This window comes from Podarcis melisellensis (assembly GCF_964234715.1).
Source record: "Podarcis melisellensis genome assembly, chromosome: 5".
In the NCBI taxonomy this organism is placed as follows: Eukaryota; Metazoa; Chordata; class Lepidosauria; order Squamata; family Lacertidae; genus Podarcis; species Podarcis melisellensis.
This window is the reverse complement of record NC_138537.1, coordinates 79,661,964-79,683,024: the sequence shown is the minus strand read 5'-3', so window position 1 is coordinate 79,683,024 and position 21,061 is coordinate 79,661,964. Positions and strand designations below refer to the sequence as shown.

Genomic DNA, 21,061 nt, shown 5'->3' with positions numbered 1-21,061 from the left:
GGCGGGTGCAGTCATATGCATCCTGAGCCAGAGGAGATGTTACTTGGTGGGAGGTGGCTAAGATACACAGAGTTTCAGCCAAGGCAGTTTGGAATGAGTTGGGTCAAAAGCGGAGAGTGAAGGAAGAGTAGCTTGTCGGGTCACAGGCGGCGCATTTCCCTTGTCAGTACTTGCCTTACAAATCTCCGTCGCCACCAACATGCTGAGGCAATTAAACCAGTTGTCGTACGCCTCCAGAGTGTAAGTCTTAGTAACGTCGCCTCGGCACTGCAAAAGAAAGGTTGTAAATTATGCCTGTATGAAGCGCTTGCAAAAAAAATGGTTGTTTCCAGTGATACCCATGCATCTCCACACAAGTGACTTCAGCTTGCATGCTTTAAAGACAGACACACTCTCCAGGCTGCGATTCAACGGCGACGTGGGGCAAATGAACTCCCCCATCCCATGTGGTATCCTCCTTACTAGATAAGTGCCCTCTGTTATCGGGGAAATATTATGTCCCAAGTTCTGTCAGATGCAAAAGTATTCCCCGTTTGAGACATTTCCAGGAATCAAGTGCCCCACATGGGCAATTCCCCCTCACCTCACAGGATTACAACCTATGTGAGGTCGGGGAGCAGGGCTGAAGTCTCTGGCTCTGCCTCCTATGTCACTTCCTTGTCACCTGGTCTGTGTACCTCTCACATATTGCAAGGGTAACTTCTTCAGGGGATGGGACTGCTGTAAGTGTTGGATATGTAATGATGGTGCCAGGTGAGACTCCCTGGGGAGAACATTCCACAAGTGGGCAGCGACACTGTACAAATGTGTGAGATGCACAGTCTGGGCAATGACAACACCCCCTAAGAAAGGGGTGGGGCCATGAAGCATGGCTCTGTTGTTTCCTCCCTTGCACAATTATAATTGTGGAAGGGGAACACCCCAAATACGGCCAATTGTTTTGGCTATAAGTGCACCATTAAAAGTAAGAATTTTGGTTCTCTTTTATATCATTCTGAATTTTTGATCTGGACTGCTGTCTGGGAAACCACTTAGAGCATTCAGAGAGAAAGGGGTGTATATTTCTCGTGCTTTTCCTCCTGGGGTGTTTGTGAAAATAGTAAGGATTTGCATATTGTCGTCAATAAGTGTTTAGGAATGAAAAGCGGGGGGGGGGGGGGGGGATACACACTGTCCAAACCCATTTTGTCATATTTAAGAGATGACTGCATGTTCAGTAACATTATATGCTAGTAGAGAACAATAGCTAAGGTGGGCGTACTCAACTCACTGTATGTAACTGAGAAACTTCAAATTGCTTTTAAACTTGAAGGAAGGTTGAAAAAAAACCAACATATGACACTTTGCTACCTGGGGACTTTAAGGAAAGAGGCTCAAAATAATAAGTACTGGTGTGAATTATGATATTTAATCTTTTCTTGTTGTTGTGTCTAGACAGATCCCAGTCTTGTACAATATCCCTGCAGACTTCCTTGACCTCTGAATTCCATAATTGCTAACTTGCAGAAAAGAACTGCTACATAAGGTGCTCTTTACATGTTCTCCCAGCTGTGTAGGTGGCAGCTCACAAATAGGGATCTCTCTCCCTCCTACCTGAATAAAATCCACAGGGCACCTTAGAGACAAAGGGGATGGGGGCAGCGATAGGGGCTATTGTCTTATCCAGCAATTTGTTTGTTTATCCTCAATGCTTAAGTCTCATAGAACATGAACAAAAAAGAAGACCTCCTTCATCTGTCATGCTATATGTATGCACAATATATTAAAATGTACTGAAAGCCTCAGCTAGCGAAGAAATCAGTGCAGTCAGCTTATTTAACAGGAGCTGTCCTATTAGAGCAGAGCTAGCCATATGGTCCTTACAGATGATATTGGACTTCAGCTCTCATAATCCCTGAATATTTACCAAGCTTGCTCGAGTTGAGAGTTCAGCATCATCTGAATGGCACCACATTGGCTATCCTTTCTTGATTCTTCCATATCCAAGTGCAGCTTGGTTGTTTGACAGTTCAAGAAACTAGCTAAATACCGCGGGTGATAATTTTCCTATTTCTTTACATTTGATTCTCGGGTGTAGAAAAACTTGGTATGTGCCATAGGAACTGGGTGTCAACTTAAATGTGGCAGATTGGGCAGTCTACGCCAGTTGTTGTGTACCAAAACTCACATCAGTTCCAGTCACCACAGGGCTGTGATTGATGGGAGTTGCGGTCCAAAATATCTAGAGGGCACCTGCTTGGCAAAGGGTGGCCTGCGCTATGGATTTAGTCTGGTGTAACAGTCATCCGCTTTCTTGAGGAAATCCTGGAAACTGTAGTTCTGGGTGGGAGATAGTAGCCTAGTGATTTCTGGCCAAGGATCTTAATCCTAACCCATACTGTGCCCTTACCAAGCCACAATGCTCAAGATTCTTTGGGGGAAACTATAACACTTAAACTGTTACAGAAACAAGATAAGTTTGCCTTTGATTTTAAACACCTTTATAAGCCATGCACACAATGTTAATTGTAGCCCTGTTTCAAATTGCCACTGCATTCACACTTTGTACGCACCTTGTGATTATCCAGGGAGTCCACGTGGCTGACTATTTGCATGAGGTCCTCGGGGTAAATGTTGCTCACCCTCTCCTAGATACAGCAAGATAGCAAAGGCCGTCAATTTTGCAAGCACACATATGAGGAACAGAGAGCTGTGACAGCCAGCCAGCCCTGTCGGGCCAGATCTTAATTGACATCTGTTTAACAGAATAGGCTTTGGGTCCTGTAAAAGACACACCTTGTGCTGCTTCACAGAGTCGCACGCATACTTAAGAGTTCGCTTTCTCTCTCGCTACCCCTTTCTTTGTCTAGATTTTTCGGTACTGCCTGACCAGATTCTAGTTGTGCCTAAGGCTGTGAATATCCATTTAAAGCACACTACGTTCCCTCCAAAGACCCCAGGATCTGTAGTTTGCCCCTCACAGAGCTAAAATTCCCAGCACCTTTAAATGACTGTTCCCTGGATTCCTTTTGGGGGACCACAAGCTTTAAATGCATCGTGTGTATGCAGTGTAAGTTGGTGCTTATGGAAAGTGCAGGAAGGAATTTTTGAAATGCATCAGCTTGGATTGCTTGTTGCTAACCAGGAGATTCTGTAAGGGCATAGAGCAGTGAGAAGACATGTGGTCGAGTGTCTTCCCACCCTGCTGCTCCATTGGTCCTTTCTCCACCCTTTTTTCCTTCTCTGCTGTAGCAAGCAGATTCTAGCTGCCCAGCACAGCAGAGAGGAGTGATGGGTGGGCAAAATAACCATTAATGTAGTGGGTCAGGTGGTTTCACAGCTGCATATTCACCAGCAGAGCTTCCAGGTTAATATTTGGCATCCCTTGCTCCAGGTCAGGGAACCAGGGGACAGTAATGCAGATTTGTGGTTGGACCTTTAAGATAGGTGGTCCTTGGGAAAGATTTCTGCTTTCATTTGTCTCTCCTAGGCTCTGGGTGTGTTAGGCTTGCTCTGAGATGACATTTGAAACCAGTCCTGGTAGCATGTATGGATGGGTTGAGCGGCTGTAGTACTCATTAGAACGATTTAGAAGACAGTGAGCTTCTGACGTTGACTGTGACTCCTCTTCCCCCTCCCTTTCCCTCCTTGAGATATTCCAAGTCAGGAACAAGAGTTTGATAATGCAATGAATCTCCTAAAAGAGGTTGCAGGAGTGAGAAAGTGATCAGTCGCAAGTGGTCTTTTCTCTCTCCAGCTCAAGTGAGTTCATTGTCTCTGTAACTGCCAGGCTCCCTTCTTCCTTCAGTCTCTCTTATACCTAGAAGCCACTTTTCTCAAACCTTCAAGCTGTAACTCAGAGCTCGGCTGGAGAACACTTGCCCTGGCCCTGCTAAACCTTCAAGTAGATGGAAGATAAAGGAACTCACCAGCTCAATGTGTGTGAGTTGCTGCGCAAGGACAAGTGGGTCACAGCAAACACTCAGTATGTCCTTCTGTGACGACTGAGGCTTTGTTTTAAGAATTGTGCCTTTGTCAGTCACGGGTTGGCGGAACTTCTCTCTGATCTCCTGGTACTGATTGCGTGCCGCAAGAGTCATCAGTAGATTCTGCGTCATCTGGCTGATGATCTTCTTCACAGTTCCATTTTCCTAATCAACAAAACAGACTGGTGTTAATTATTCCTGGCAGAGGAAATTCTAGATTGTCTCTCTGTTAATCAGAATTACGCTGGAAATATTTCTGACTGAGATACTAGAATTCAGCATCAAGTAAGTTCATGTGCTGAATATGCCCTCAGGAGGATTGGTGAGCTTCTTGCGGATGAATTGTATCATCATTCCGATTTGTGTAGGATTGCCAGGTGGTTTGAGATACCAGCCAAAACAGGGAGGATGCTAAGTACTTAAATGACTTGAGTCAACAATGCCCCTGAATGGAAGCTACAACTGCCAATCCATTCTAGTCATATAGAACTACTAGAACAGCTTACAGTTTATACACTTAGGCAGCCAGCCAGCCAGCAATTAGTTAGCCTAGGATAGCTCAGTTGGGTAGAGTGTGGTGCTGATAATGCCAAGGTTGCAGGTTTAATCCCTACATGGGACAGCTGCATATTCCTGCACTGAAAGGAGTTGGACTACATGAGCCGGGAGGATTCTAACTATACAACTCTATGATTCTAGTTCAGTTAACAGTTGGACGGGTTTGTTTCAAATCACATGGGAAGTAACAATCAAGGAAAGAGCCAGCTCAGTGACTCCTAGCCCAAAGCACAGTTCAACATCAGCTCCAACATCAGGAATGCAGGAGAATATGAGGGGAAGTGAGTATATTAAGATGCTCCACCTTTCCTTGATAGAGGCATCTAGTCAAGAATATTCAGGCTGCTTTCCATGTTATCTGTGTAATGTATAGCCTTGCTAAAGTCCTGCAGAAGAGGAACAATAACCTCTCACCTTAGAAACAAGCTCTAGTTACATATATAAGCAGGGACAACATTGCTACAACTGACAGTGTCTGCATAAACTCTCTTTGCTGACGTTGGTGTTAATTTGGCTTGTTGCTCAATTGTGACCTCAAGCACATGGCCATGAACCTTGATAAATGTTGTCATCTTGCTTGCATAGGCATGCAGGCTGCTTGATCTTCCTTTAATATTCCTTACTGCGCCGAGATTTTAAAGAACTGCCTACGCAATACACTTGGGCCCTGCTCATGTCTGAAATCCTTGGTATGTCTTGCATCTTTGCTTACTCAGGCAGCAAAAGCAGCCTGTCTGTGTCATCCTTGAGTCTCCACGGCAAGCGACATTGCCAATGTCAGCATGTTTATTTTATGGCTGTTACCTGACTGATACGTTACCACTGCATATATATATAAGCACAAAAGTCTGACAAGTAGAACCATGTCCCTAGGATGCCCTAGACATCAGAAACATTGGCTGAGAGAGTTGCCTTGGCTAATGTGTGACTAAACCTACAGCAGAGGTTAATCTCACTGGGCCTCCTCACAGAGTGTCACATGTGTGATGTCACATGCACGCAAAGAGCCGCTTCCCCAATGTCGGGCAGAGCTTGGCGCCTCTGGCATGCACCAACTCCCCCTTTGTTTCCACAGATACTTCAGATATTGCATTTTGGGGATATATTGACAAGAGTGAGTAAGCAATCTTCATAAAGATCAGATTTTTCAAATGATGATTTGATGTTCCCACATTGTTACCACTTAAATGTGAAGGATTGCACATGGCTCTCAATTGAAAAGACATATGTCTAGATCAAGCTTATATCCTAGGTACACTTAAAGGTAAAGGTAAAGGGACCCCTGACCATTAAGTCCAGTCGTGGCCGACTCTGGGGTTGCAGCGCTCAGCTCGCTTTATTGGCCAAGGGAGCCGGCGTACAGCTTCCGGTGGCCAGCATGACTAAGCCGCTTCTGGCGAACCAGAGCAGAGCAAGGAAACGCTATTTACCTTCCTGCCAGAGTGGTACCTATTTATCTACTTGCACTTTGACGTGCTTTTGAACTGCTAGGTTGGCAGGAGCAGGGACCGAGCAAAGGGAGCTCACCCCATCGTAGGGATTCGAACCACCGACCTTCTGATCGGCAAGTCCTAGGCTCTGTGGTTTAACCCACAGCGCCACCCGCGTCCCTCTGCTAGGTAGACTTACCTGGTTGTAAATCACACTGAAGCCAGTGGGGCTTACTTCTGAGTAGACATGTACAGAAATTGTACACCACAAGCAGGTGGCCTTATAGCGTTTTATTGTTCTTTTGCATAGGTATGCAAACACATACACACCACTCTCCCTGTCCCCATTTTATTGGCTCACATGCTATTGTTGATCTTGTTGGATATTTGTAGGCATATTTTACAGCCTGAGAAGCATAGACCTTTACCAAGGTGAATTATTTTTACAACTTATTATTCTTGATTCAGGTATAGCCTCGCTGATGAATGGGAGACAAGGAGGAGACAGGAGCGTTTCCTCCAATTTTGAAAATGACCCAGATAATGAAAACTGAACATAAAACAAAATATAATTGTTTTCCTTTAGTGTGAGATTGTTCAAGTGTTTATGCTCACACCGTTTAAAAACCCAGCACATAGCCTTAATCATTTCCTCTTGCCTTCAGGTTGTGACAGCTTAATAAAATGCAGGTAAACAACATTGCTGACATCCTGAAACTTGTCATGCTACTCTTGACAACACCTTTAATATCAAAGCATCACCTCCAATCATCATGCATTGCTGCCAAAGTTGTTGAACCACTCTAGTCTTTTTGGCCATTAACATTTTAAACAGACACATGCCTGTCACTCTTAAACCTCTGGGGCCAATCTCAAATATATATTTGGAACAGTCATTTCAAAAAGACAGCATTCTTCTCGCTCTACCCTTTATAGTACTTAGGCAACATGCCTAACCAGACATAGACTCAGGAAGCAAATACCACTGAACTCAGCTAGACTTTGGAGTAAACAACTTTAGGATTATGCTGCAAGGATCTAGTTAGAGCCTTTTATCCCCCTCCTCCCTGTGTGTTTTCAGAATCTATTTGATTTATCAACATAAAACAAGGTGCAACAGGCGGTTTTTAATCACAAGGCCATGTGTGAATTTTGTACCTTGGCACCACTTGGTAGGCTGTGCCTTGATGCACAGACAATTCATATAGAATCAGAACTGTAGAGTTGGAAGGTACCCCAAGGGTCATCTAGTCCAACCCTCTGCAAGGCAGGAAACTCAGCTAAAGCATCCGTGACAGATGGCTGCCAACCTGCCTGAAAAGCCCTTTCTAATGTTACAGTGAGGTATGGAAATTCTAATGGAATATGTTGACATCACACCAGCACAGATAGGTAGCCGTGTTGGTCTGCCATAGTCAAAACAAAAAAATTAGTAGTTGGTCTTAGTTGGTCTTATAACTTAGTTGGTCTTTAAGGTGCTACTGGAAGGAATTTTTTTGTTATCACGCCAGCAGTAAGAAAAAATAATAGGCCAGTTGCCTTACAGGAATATGATGAACATCCAAGCACTATCCAAGTGGAGCCTGCAATAAAATGTTGCAGTGTACCCTCCCTCCCTAGGAGGAGTGCTTCTGTTCAGGGTTCTAGGCAGCTGTTCCTTCCAGACATGACATTCCACTCTCTTCCAACTGTTGTTTTTCTATTCCAATTGATTCTTAGTGTCCTTGGCTACTGAGTGCACTCAGTTTTCATTTAGCTGTATTTTCTGGTGTAGCAGAGGGCTACCTACTTAGACTTGTTTTTGTTTTAATTTAAGAAAACCACAACATTTTGCTCTTCTGCAAACCTGAGGGCTTCCCTAAGCAGCGGCGGAGCTAGTCACTCGGGAACCCAGAGCGGAGCATATGCCGTGCACCGGGGGTGGGCTGATTCACCTGGGAGGCCAATTGGCGAAGCGGTGATCCACTCAAGGGGGGGCTGATTGGTGTGGCGGTTATCCACCCGGGGGGCCAATCAGTGCAGCAATGATCAGCTGGGGGGATTTTGTTACCCCCCCTGGAATGACACGTGGGGTGGGCTTCCCCCACCGCCCCATGCCAACTGATACCCCCCTCTCCCCCAACCCTATGGGCTCATGTCTTCAGTGCTCACCACTTGAGAATAGGGGGATGAAGTGAAACACAGATATGGTTGTTTGGGCTCTCTCATTGCTAGGATTACATTAAGACTTGGTCCCATTTGGGGATTGCAATGGCAGCAAGTACCGTGAGTTACTCAATAGTGGTGATGTGGTCAGTTAAACATAAAATGTGAGGCGTAAGAGGTCCCTGAAAAGGCAGACAGGGTCAAATCCTCTGCTCCTGTTAATACCATTTAGGCAAGTCATGGTCAGCAGTTGTGGCGCCCCAACGCATCTAGCAAATATTTGCAACCTGTCAAGACAAATTATAGGTTGGGACGGGTGGCGGTGGTGTCTGTTCCACCTGCATGTGTGTGTTTTCATTTTCCCCTTTACCTCATCACACTGTGTGATCCTGTGAGCAATTTCCTTCAGCTCTTTCATAGATTTTTCATCCTGGAAGTCATAGGGGAAGGTTTCAGTCCATTCTTTCAGGAGCTGAATGATCTTGGCAGCAAAGGACTTCAGCTTTGCCTAGGAAAGAATGCAGAGTGGTTAATCAACGAGCCAAGGAGACTTTCCTTGACGGTGACTTCTGGGTAACCAGATGGCACCCCAAGTGCCAAATCTTTGAATCATTAACAGTGGCATATGACAACAAAAGGAAAAATAAGTTGTGTTAGGCTAAGGTCTCAGCTGTTCTCACAAATCCCTTTCTGTCTTTCTTCCAAATAGAGAGCATTAAAAAGAGAGCAGGTGTGTCTAATGCTTAGCTCAGCATCCTCAAGGCTTTGCATCAGTGTGATGTGTGTTGGGGGGGGGGTGCAGCTTGGTTCTTTCAGCTGTCTCAAGTGCATACACAACAGCCATAAAAGAAAGGAAAAATTAAGGGATACCTTTGATGCAAAGTTTTAGCGGCTTGCTCTACGGCTTGAAAGCACATTTTGTCAGAAAGCTCTGTCTCCAGCTTCTCCCATACAGACAATGCATCCCTTGGGTTTATTTTGTTTTAGACATTAGCCAGTCAAAGTTAAGCACGTTGATTTAAGCGTATGCTTAGCTTCCTCGTTAAAAACAACAGGAAGCGAAAGCGCTTTTAACTGTGGCTGGATTGTGGCATTTATTTATGCATCCCGCAGCGCTGCATGTCCTCATAGCAGCTTACAAAATATCAACATAAAAATAAATGTGGTTTCATGCCAATTTGATGCATGATATTTAAAATGCATAGAAAACTGCCCCAAAAACACACACAGACAAGCAGGCATGGTGAAGGAAAGGCACTGTCTTCTCTGGCAGCTCAAAAGCTGTTTGTTTTTTTAAAAAAACCAAAACAAAAGAAGGTTTTGCCAGGTGGGTTTCTCAGGGAGAGTTACGATGAGAAAGCACTCCAGGTTTGCAAAGATTGCCCTAAGCAGAGCTGCTTCTGAATATCTTAATGAATATGAAGGAATAAAGTGCTGAGGTGCTTCTTCAGATACTGAGGGCCCAGGGCTTTTGGGGCTCTGAAAATCAAAACCAGCACTTTGATCAAGCTTGCAAAGTGGGAAGGGACAGAGGTCAGTGGCAGAACATATTCGTGACATGTAAAAGATCTTGGGTTCAACCTGGTAGCTCCAGGTAGGGCTTATGAAAGACTTCTGCCTAACACCTTTGATTGCTGCTGCCAGTTACTGAGCTGTATAGACCATCGGTCTAACTCGTTCCTAAATCTAATGTAAATATTTAAGATAGGTGGTGATTCCTGCAGCAAATGGCCATTGGGCACCTTGAATTGGACCAAGTGTCATTTCCAGCACTTCCCAAAATCCAGTGCATTTACTACACAGTGGTACCTCGGATTAAGTACTTAATTCATTCCAGAGGTCCGTTCTTAACCTGAAACTGTTCTTAACCTGAAGACCACTTTAGGTAATGGGGCCTCCTGCTGCCGCCGCACCGCTGAAGCATGATTTCTGTTCTTACCCTGAAGCAAAGTTTTTAACCTGAAGCACTATTTCTGGGTTAGCAGAGTCTGTAACCTGAAGCGTATTTTACCTGAGGTACCACTGTACAAGGAACATGCACATCTTTCTACGTTGTAATCAGGTGTCATGAGGCAAGATCATTCTTCTAGTTTCATTACATATTGGTTGGAGTCTAGCACCAGCAAATTCCAATGGAGCATTTTTTGGAGGGAGATGGAAATTTAGATTTCCTTCATTACTGAGTCATTTGAGCTTCATCCAGGCTTTGGAGGGTGGAGACTTCCTAAATACTCCTTGGTCCCAGGGCATCTTATTCATTTCTCCTAATAGCTCTGTTGTTGTACCTTTTCTTCACCCTGCTTGGGTATATTAGCTAATGACATTTAATTAAAGTTCTCAGCGAGAGAAAATGATTTAAGTTTTGCTGTGAGAAGGAGCAGAAATAATGCTCTCAGCAAAGTTTGGGGGAGCAACCATTTCCTTTGTTTGTCATTCTAGCCAGTTGCTTTAAGTTTCTCCCCACCCACGGCCACTTCAAGCAAGCAAGGGAAGGGTTATTCCTTCCGTGATTTCCACCCTTGCCTGGGAATTTACAGAGCTCTAGGGGATGTCAAGCAGACAGGTTCCCTTTTCGGAGAAAGAAGAAAATGCCTTGCGATTGCTTAACATAAAGAAAGTGATCCTTAGGCTCCAGTATTTCAGGCTTTGGTTTTTTTTGTTCTTTGTTTTAAGAAAAATAACCCAGCAGCTCTTTATTGATTCTTAACAACTCACCAAAGACAATCTGCTGGAGACTTAGCCACTTGATTGCGATATTAATGTCTAACCAGATTACATAGGAATTCTAGAAAAGGGTTGTTTAAGAACTGCAAGGGATAACTGTTCTACCACCCAGCAGATGCAACGTCTAGGGCAGAAACTGGAAACTGGCAGTTCCTGGGCTAGACTCTGTGTTTTAACATTTGTCCCCCAAGGTTAACAAGGAAAGAGTGATGTGTGGAAGGAGAAACAGAGGACTTAAGCAGCAGTCTCTGAAGGGTTGATAGCAGGATAATGGCCAATCACCCTCTCTGCCTACTTCTAAAATTCCAAAGACCAGGTTCACATGTGAATAGATATCCTTTAATCTCACTGTGCTTGATTACTGTGCACTTGATGATGGAAAGAAAACTAGAACTGAGGCAAAATTTCTCAGAATACACATTTTTCTAAGAAAATGGTCAAGATATTTCTCTCCCCCCCGCAAAGAAGTCCATTTTGCAAAATTCTCTGCCATTTATCATGTTGACCACCATTTCCCCCTCCAACCACCCTTGAGCAGTGCTGGGCTTTGGGTGGGATGCAAATTGATGGCCAAGCTGCCAGCACAGTTGCTGCATCTGCAGCATCAGCAACAAAAAATAATTCGGGGGGAAGTGACAAAGAAGCTGTGCTAATGATGAGCCACACCCACAAGGAATAGTTGGGGAACTCCTCCTCCTCCTGAAAGAAATCTGGAGAAATGGTTCCCCCCAATTCCTCTCCCCACAAAAAGGGTGAAGAAATTCAGGATACAGTGAAGCGTTTAGGGAAGGGGAACATGTGGACTTCCAGACATTGCTGGACTCTCATCTCCCATCATCTCCAACCAGCAGGGCCCATAATGGCCAGGGGTGATGGCAGCTGTAGATGGGATCTGAAAGGTCACAGGCTCCCCTCCCCTTTTTAGGCAATTAGTTCTTCTGGGAAAGTATCAGTCCTCCCCATCCCCAGTTGAGAGGCTTGTTAGTTTCACAATAAATGAGTGTTTCCCAAACCTTGGGTCTCCAGCTGTTTTTGGACTACAACTCCCATCATCCCTAGCCAGCAGGACCACAGTGGTCAGTGATGATGGGAATTGTAGTTTATAAACAGCTGGAGACCCAAGGTTGAGAAACGCTGCAATAAATCAAACTGAGCTGTTCAAAGAGAAGAGAGTGGGTAATAATAATAATAATAATAATTTTGCTATATTTCACACATACCCAGTGGAAAATTTTGGCAGTGGAAACAGCCCTCCTTTGCTTTACTGGTGGTGGGGGAGGGCAGTGTTGACAGCTATCATGCATGCAGGTCCTAAATAGTTCTACCTTTTCAGCAATTCTCTGGATTCTAGCTACAAATTACATTCTGGCAGTTCCCTAAGGAGGGCAATATCTGATTTCCCCCCCTTTCCCCATTATATAGCCTTGTAAAGTTAACTTGCTACTTTTTGGCAGGGTTAACAGTCCTCTGACATATTTATGAAAACGTGGTATTTTAAAACACCGAGACCCTCTCTCTTGTCAAATAAAGCACCGAAAGCCTCCCAAGTGGATCTGAGCAGGGCTAAAGTTTGTCTTTAATCTGTCAGCTTGTGTCTTGGAACATTTTCTGTGAGATTTTGCTAGTGGCTGGTGATGTCATTAATAAAGGAATGATAAGTATAAGCACATAACCACAAAGCCTGGCTTCTTGCCAGGGTTTCTGCTCACACGCCACCCAACCGGTATTTGATTTAATAGTTTGTTTATCCAGGTACCTTATCACAGGGCATCAGAGCTCTGTTTGTGTGTTTCATCTATTTTGCACAGTAGTAAGCTTTGACTGGCAGCACTAATACTTTTCAGAACTCACGATTCCTTAGCAGATCATGGACAAAATTAAAACAAGAACTGTTCTGCTGAAGAAAGCTCAACAGACCCAATAAACAATGCAGTCTCCTCCAACATTTGAGGAGAGGAAACCAGAATCTTGATACATAACCATTTCCTCTTAGTTAATGTCTCTGGAATATGAACGGGTGACACAAGAAAGACTTCAAATACTGTCCTGAAAATAAATATTTGCAAGCTTTTGAAAGGACAGAGGAGATAGGACTCCTAGAGTCTAGACTCCAGTGCATCACTCTTCTATCCTTAGCCCTTCTCTTCTGTTGGAGATGCCCAGAAGCATGGAGAAAGCAAGGGACTGATTCATTATACATGGTTTAATGAGGATCAGCCCCAATGTATATGTATGCTGGGCTTGTTAAAGCAACGTATTTGTTTAGGGACAGTGGTGCCCAATGGGCTTGGTGAGGGGCGAGGCAGGACAGTGAATGGTAAGTGGAACCGGGAGTTATAATAATCAATGCTAGTTCATAGAATCAGAGAATTGTAGAGCTGGAAGGGACCACGAGGGTTCATGTAGTCAAACCCACTGCAATACGGGAATATTCTGCCCAATGTGGGGCTCGAAACCACGAGCCTGAGAGTAAGAGTCTCATGCTCTACTGACTGAGCTGTCCCAGTCTAGCAACTCTCCCAATCCCCCGTTCATTTTCCTAACAGGTCCCACTCCTGATCTTTAGCAACAGACTGGCATAAGATAAATTAATGGCTGTTGCTAGGTATAAATTGCAGTGTGTTTCCTACATGTGTAGCATTAGCATGCCCAGAATCTATTGCTGCAGTCGTAGGCACCTTGCACGTGAGGCTGTCTCTGTAAAGTCTCACACAGATAATGTTTTGTTGGTTTTAACATTTGACTCAGATGATGCCTAGGTACGTTCAGTAATGGCTGCTAAGGTGAAATTTACAGGTGTTTGTTTCAAGGAAGACTTACACAGCCGTGCTTATCACGATGTAAATGCAATTACCCTGGCAGCATTGCTGTGCAAAACAGCCAACGCGGTTGCTCAGCGCACGAAAACAGCTATGAGATTCAGTTCTCCTACCCACAACAAGAACACTGTGCCAGTTCCAGTAAGTACAAGTGGCAGTAAAGTTCGTATTACTGAGTATATACAGCACGTGCAAAAACAAACAGGTTAGCAAAAGGGTACAGCTGGTGACTAGGAGATTGTATCTGTTAGTTGGAAGAACCTGTTTGACAAGAGGATGTAGAGATTTCAGGGAGAGAAGAAACAAAAATACATTGCTTCTAAACCAGTGAGAAGCTTTGTATTTCACATACCTTGTCTGCGTCAACTCCAGTCTCCAGTTGCTGCTTCTGTTTAAGGCAGATTTGCCCCACTTTAGCTAGGAGTTCATGGGGGTGAATGAAGACTCGGGAACTCAGTAGGAAGGTAAAGATATATGTCCTCTGTGTTGGAAAGACAAGGAAAAGAATAAAAAAAAGGGATTGTGAATGTCTTCTTCTCAGGGTTAGAATCTAATCAGATACAGTAACTGGTATCATTTTGACAACCACCAGCCAAAATAGACTAAGCTTTTGAGTTTCATACTAACATATAACTATGTTCTCAGAAATTCATACCAGCAGATCTTAACCACAGTTTACTTGGAAGTAAGGCCCGCACCACGTATTTACATACGCAGATAACTACATTTTTCTACAGATGGTGTGATTTTTCTTGGTTGCAAGAAAATCCATGTAAGATTTGAGTCCTGGTCTGGGCAAAAGGCGATATATAAATAATAATGATGATAATAAAAAGAACTACAAGGTGTTCAAAGCAGGTACAATGATTGCACAGTAGTAGTGGCACTGCCGTAACCTGTGTGTTTCATTAGACCCTCCTGCATGCTTGGCCCCTTCTGTATGTGTTCATTGTACACATTTTTAATGCCCGAGGAGGCCTGCAAATGTAAATAATTTTCTGCTTCTGTCCGTAGTGTTAGATCACTCCACTTCCACATGCAACAAGTAGTAACCATGCATGTGTGAACCAAGCTTGATGTAAGTAAGTCAAAACTTCTAGTTTAGAGTTGCAGTCTTTGTTCTGTGTAATAATTTGTGTTTACAGTTCCCTCTTAGTCTGCACATACACTGTAAGGAGTATGGACTTCCTTCTAAGAGGAATATGGATCTTTGTTCCTGGAATCGTTGTGAAAATGTTAAGAATCAATGGCACTTAATTCTAATCAGGCATAGGATTCCCAGAGTAATCCCTTCCCCCACAAGTAACTTACCATGTAGTTAGTACCAATGCAGTTTAACCTGGTCTACTCAGAAGTCCTATTGAATTCAATGGGGTTTATAAATGGGCTTAGAATTGCAGACTTAGGCTGGAAGGATCTGGCGTACACTCTCAACTCTGAATTTAATCTGAACATTTCATCGCATAGACAACATACCGGTACATAGCACAGCTTGCCAACAGTACAGTAGATAGACATGTATAATTTGTGAGCAATCTCTACCAAATTGCCTAGTACTGTGTACCAGTACCATTGCTTGACAAGGTCAAATACTCTCCATTCTCCAGACCCCTCAACCTCTATGCTTCCCTTGACTCTCCATCTGTCAGTGAATAAAGATTTCTCTCTCTCCCTGCTTGTCCTATGGTCAAAGCCACAAGACCACCAAGGGATATTTTATTTTTACTGACTGTGATTCATTCTCTCAAAGTTGTTGTAGTGCCAGAAAGCAGAAGATAACTGAATTCATTGTGCAAAGACTTTAATATAATTATTGTATGCAAGAGGTTTCTGTTTTCATATTTTTGCCTTTGGACTGCAATAGGAAAATCCTAGCTGTCCAAGAAAAATATGCTTGAAAATACATGGTGTGGCAGGCAGTAGATCATGTCTAACTGCCTTGCCTCAGCATCACCTTATCTTCTTGTTTGAGACGTAATATCTAAGGTAGGGTTGCCATACATCCGGGCAGTGAAGTAGCTGAAAGCTCAACAACTTTTGTGTCCGGATTTTCACCTTTTTAAATATGGCAACCTTATCTAAGACCCCTTACAGATGACTGCTTATTAAGAATTCATCCTGATTTGTTTGTGAAGAGGTTAGCTGACTTCGCATCAAGCAAGTTTTATCCCACACTTTCCAATATTTATTTTCCCATCATTCTCCTTACTGCAAAAGTCCAATCTTTGTGGAAAGCAGTTTTGTCACACAAAATCTCCATACCAGCTTTAACTGTACAACCTGAATGTGTCAGTATGCTATTGAATACCACCTGAAAACAGCAGCCATTTGGAAGTGCCCTACCTGTCAATTAAATCACTAGAGACAATGTGCATGGGTCTGATAATACGCAAATAAATCCTGTAGGGTTTTTTGTGTTTTTTTCCTTCAAGGCTATGGCGGTCAAGCCAACTATTTGGGTGGTGGCTGCAGGATCCATGATTCATACAAGTCTGCATCTGTGATTAGGCCACAGTCTTTGAAGATAGTTAAGGTAATGTTGAAATGTTCCCTTTGAAAATCCTACATATTTTATGTATCAGCCCACAGTGTGTACCAGTCACATAGTGTATTTTTCTCCCACCTCTTTTAACAGCAGCTGAGTACTAGAACAGAAGTAGATGAATCTCCTTAAATCTGCAGAACAGAATATAACGCTTTTCTTCCCCTCTCTCCATCTTATTGCCAGAGATGAGCAGCTAACATTCGCAAAATATATGACCATTTATTTTTATAGAAAACCCCATCATACATTACATTTTAATGCCAGCTGAGTGAATCCATCATGTTAATGCAGAACTTATGATCTATGGAAGAATTACTAAGATCTTAAACTCGCTTGAGGACAGATGAATTATCAATAGCTGGGGCAACATATGTTCAGAGGTCTGGAACTCATCACAGTAGAAGGGAGTGGAGCACGAAGGAAGCATGACTGATAGAACATTAATATGAGGTTGGAGAAGGCTATGTGCACTGGGTTTCATGATGCTCAGAGTGCCTGTTTAGTTTGGGAGACAAACGACCTATGTCCAGTTATGCTATGACTTTAACCTTAAAAAAACAACAGACTGCTGTAGTTCCCCACCCCCTTGATTTAGGCCTAGTTCATATATGCCCTTACAGCTTCTATGTGGCCAGGAACCCACAACTGTTCCCAAGTGGAAGCAGAAGTGGTATGGGATATAATCACATCATCTTGCTTCTCTAAATGTTCTCTGCAGATGTTCCCACTTCTGTGTGGGATTCAGCCATTTAGAGAGAGTAAGTGTGGGCTGTTGCCTCTCTCACGTGTATTTCAGCTCACGGGATTGCTCCTTAGGAACATCTTTATCTTAAGTTCTTCACTACAGTCATTGCTGTTTTCTGATGCTTGTTGCTGACTTGGGGGGGGGGGATGTTTCTATAATATTTGGAAATCTTAATTTTATGTTTGAAGTGACGGCTCAGGACCGCAATACTCTGCGTCCATCATCTGAGGCCCTTCCACGTGTGGTCTGGAGGGTGGCAACATGAGAATGGGCCTTCTCTGTAATGGCTCCCCATTTGTGGAATGCTCTCCCCAGGGAGGTTCGCCTGGCTCCTTCATTATATATTTTTAGGTGCCAGGCGAAAATGTTCCCCTTCAACTAGGCCTTTGGTTGATTAATATTCTACAGCCATTTAAATGTGTCTATGGGAAGGGGGAGCTATTGTCTTGCTGTTTTGTTTTCACTTATTTACTTGTTTTTATCCTGTATTTTATTCTGTGAATCGTCCTGAGATCTTATGATATAAATAATAATAATAAAGAAATGTCATTGATTTCCTTTGCTGATATTTGAGAACCACCTGTAAAATGGAGCTAAGCTTGTTAAGCAAGTTTGGTATCTTTTTTGGGGGGGGGGTAGCAGCTGACATCTGTTTCTTTGGTGGAAGGTTATCAATTCATTCTTGTTATTTAATGCACAGTTTCAAGTTCTGATAAGTCAAAAACCTTTGACCAAAGCAGGAAAAAAGACTCATTCTCCAATCTGTCTGCTCACACAAAGATAGCCAAGCTTGCTGTGACAAATTATTGACTCAGCTGACAGTGACAGGACAAGAGGGTACAGTTGTGTGTTTGCAAGTGATAAACGCTTCACACATTTTCCTGTTCGCCTGTTCTCCTTCCTTTGCCGGCAAGCTGTACTAAGTGCAGAACTGGATGTAATATACAAAGAAGATGGCCCTGCAGTTTGAATTGTATCCCCCAAGCTTCTAGTTCAAGTGAACACCTACCCTGACATTACAACGAGCATTCCCCCCACCTCACTTTATATCATTGCTTGGTGGGACAAAATCACACATTGCAATGATTTCAGGACACAATGTAAATTGAAGCAAACATTACAGAACATGAACTTGAAGATAGCACCCCCATGTTGAGTTCTTGTTCCATGTTCTCTGAACAGAGTGGCCAGAGATCAAGGATGAGGCAGCTAAAAGTCCAGCAACATCAAAGAGGGCCAGATGTTCCCTGTTTCTCTTGTATGCAGTAGATTTACTTTCTCTGTGATGGCATAGGATTCCAACAAGAATTTATCAGAGATGGTATCTGTGTTATGGTTGTCATTGGTAAAACATTAGGTTGGAACGCACACCAAGTTAGTCAAACTTAGTTCCCACTGAAACCAATGGGCCTCGCGTCTTGTCTAATCTGTCCCAGTGAGGCCTAGGTTCAACTAACAGTCTGGAACCAACCCATAGTCCGTAATTGTCTTTGAGGGAGATTCTGGGGGTGCTTATTTAAAACGTTGTTACTCGTGTACATATATGTTGACTGGAGTTCCTTGCCTTTCATCCCTCTGTCTCCCACCCTGCTCCTGAGCATGTGCAACCTAAACCCAAACTGAGTATTTCACAAGAATATTGTGAGCAGTTTGCTGACTTTTAACGCAAAACTGAAGAGCAGCTGTGTGAGCAGAGGAAAAGCTGGGGCAGGGGTACTTAAGCCTTTCTCCTCTGCTGCTGGTTGCTTAGAAATAACCTCCAGGGACTGTTTTACTTTCTGCAGAGGAGAAGATGTGGGGACTCCATATATTTCGCCCAGGGAGCAAGACAACAACTTGGTGTGGGACTGATTTTGAGCAGGAAAGGTTAAGCTGCCCCCTCTTCAGCTCACAACTGCAGCTTCCAAGGCTGCTTCTCTGTAAACAGCAACAAACGATCAGGAGGCTGTTTATATCTCCCATGTTTTGCCCTTGAAACCCTGAGGTGGAGCTGGGAAGAGCTTGGGCAGATGCATTTTTATTCTAGAGCACATGTTTGCAACCACACATACATGGGCCTCAGTTATTTCCACTCCCATCTCCTGTCTCCAAACCAACATATTATGATACTGAAAGACCAACATCTTTCCTTTTGCTGCTATTATGCAATGAGCACAACCAGTTTCGCTGAGCGATTAAACATTCTCACGTTTGTTTGTTTTTAAGAGGAAATTGTTGTAGTTGGTTAGCTATAGAGTGGCTGGGAAGCTCAGCCAGATGGGTGGGGTATAAACAATAAATTATTATTATATCCTGCTTCTGAAGCCAGGGCAAGACAGGCAGGCTGCTGCGGAGTTAATGGATGCAGCATTGTGATGGAAAGTCTTCGGCAAAATCTGAGTGGGGGAAAAGAGCCTTAGGCTCTTCCTTGATCTGCAAATAAGGGTGCTGCAAGACTGTTCCTCGTTTCCATCTGTCAAACGTTGGAGGGAATGAAAGGGAAAATGGACAGGTGTGGCTATAGTCCTTCATGGTAGCGTGCCAATTGCCTGCTGCTTTGTGCCACCTCCATTCCAACTCTTGAAGTTAGGAAGAACTGAAAGAGGATTATCTTGGAAAACTGAATAAATTCCCCCCGCACTCTACTGGAGAAAACCGGTAACAGTGGTGTTGGTGTATGTCATGCAGAAGTTTTTGCTACATGTGTCAGTGCAAAGAATCTGACATGTAAGCAGCTCTGCCCTGTCAGTGACCCTTCTTCCAACAAGCTAGGCCACATTCTTCTGAGGACAGCATGTTATAATTCAGTCCCCTGCACTAATTCTAGTTTGGGACTCTATTCTGAACAGTCTGCATAAAGCAGGAAATTGCTGTCTAAAGCTGAGATAACTCCAGTCCGAATGCTGGCTTTTCAAAGGCTGTGGGATGGGAGCCATGAATAACAAAGGCTGTCAATACAGACAGGGCCACCAATTTCTCCATTTATCACAATCAAGAAGGTTGTCTAAGGCATCAGACTCCCAGGTTCACTAGGGAATCATGAAAATATTTTAATACCTTTACGTTTTAAAACTTTGTTTATATTATTAGCCATCGTGTTTGCAGAGAAAGTTCAAATTGTGTGTGGGTTTTTTAATTTATTTTTTACACTGTACATTCAGAAGATATAAATCCCAAACAAACACAACCCATATTACTAGGTTTGGAAGGAATATTCCATTCTAAGAAATGCAGGGGGTCTTTGTTGACTCTCTGCAGAGAGTTACCTTCCGCAAGTTGTTAGGTGAGAAGAATGGTCAAAGCGGCTACGCTGTTCTAATATACTTCCACCTGCTGCTCTCCTGCCATATGTTTGCACTGTTTTCTTCATAATGCCGCAAGAGATCTTGCACATCTGGGAGAATGATTCTAGCCTAACCTTTGCTTCTACAGGTTAGTGTCTAATGTGCAGGGTATGTGTGTTGTGGGAGAAACCATTCAAACATACTCCGTCCCTTATTATCACCTGCAGTCTAAAATAGCACAAGTCTAGTCTAGTAACAATTTTTCAGCCTCAATTACTGTTTGTGTAGGCCAGAGGTTTCACTGTCTCTGGGAGTGGTTCTGCATTTGAGACCAACATGTTTTGTTTCTCGTGGACAAAAGGTTTGCAAAACAAGAAACTACAGAGGCCTATGTGGCATTTCCCCAGTGTTCAGAAGATGGGGAAATACCTGGGGAAAACCAGGACTAAACACTTCTGCAGAGGGGGGGGGGGGAAACAGCCTCCATGCAAATAGTCACAGGTTTATGAGCCAGAATGTCGGGTTAGATATGAGAAACTTGGGTTCCAATTCCCATTTGGCTCTGAAACTTGTGGGGTTGTGCAGGGACAAGTCCAATATCTCTTAGCAAAACCTTCCTGGCACTGTTGTTGTGAAGCAGAAATTCCGCACTGAGCTCCTTGAAAGAAAGTCAATTATACCAAATATAAATTGGGTGCAATCTGATGCGCCTGCTCAGAATGCTTGGTAGGGAGCAATGCCTGGAAAGCACCCCAAAATTCAATGTCTTTTCCTTAATGTGTTAACTTCCAATGTGCAGAGAGGCTTTTATGTGGGGAATACTTTACAGCTGAGCCCTCCCACACACAGTCTGGAGCGAGACACTTC

At 43.5% G+C, this 21,061-nt stretch overlaps 1 protein-coding gene across 7 annotated transcripts in view; it reads right to left on the bottom strand.

The window, feature by feature from the left end:
- The window catches only part of RASGEF1A (RasGEF domain family member 1A), a 237,947-nt gene that overhangs the window by 10,410 nt on the left and 206,476 nt on the right, over nt 1-21,061 (bottom strand). For all 7 annotated transcript variants that reach the window (XM_081913704.1, XM_081913701.1, XM_081913705.1 and 4 more), the window contains exons 3-7: nt 13,994-14,122; nt 8,469-8,606; nt 3,909-4,130; nt 2,553-2,627; nt 175-267 (exon numbers count right to left, since the gene is read on the bottom strand). In XM_081913704.1, the coding sequence (XP_081769830.1) occupies nt 175-267; nt 2,553-2,627; nt 3,909-4,130; nt 8,469-8,606; nt 13,994-14,122 (657 nt within the window). The remainder of the gene's footprint in view (nt 1-174; nt 268-2,552; nt 2,628-3,908; nt 4,131-8,468; nt 8,607-13,993; nt 14,123-21,061) is intronic.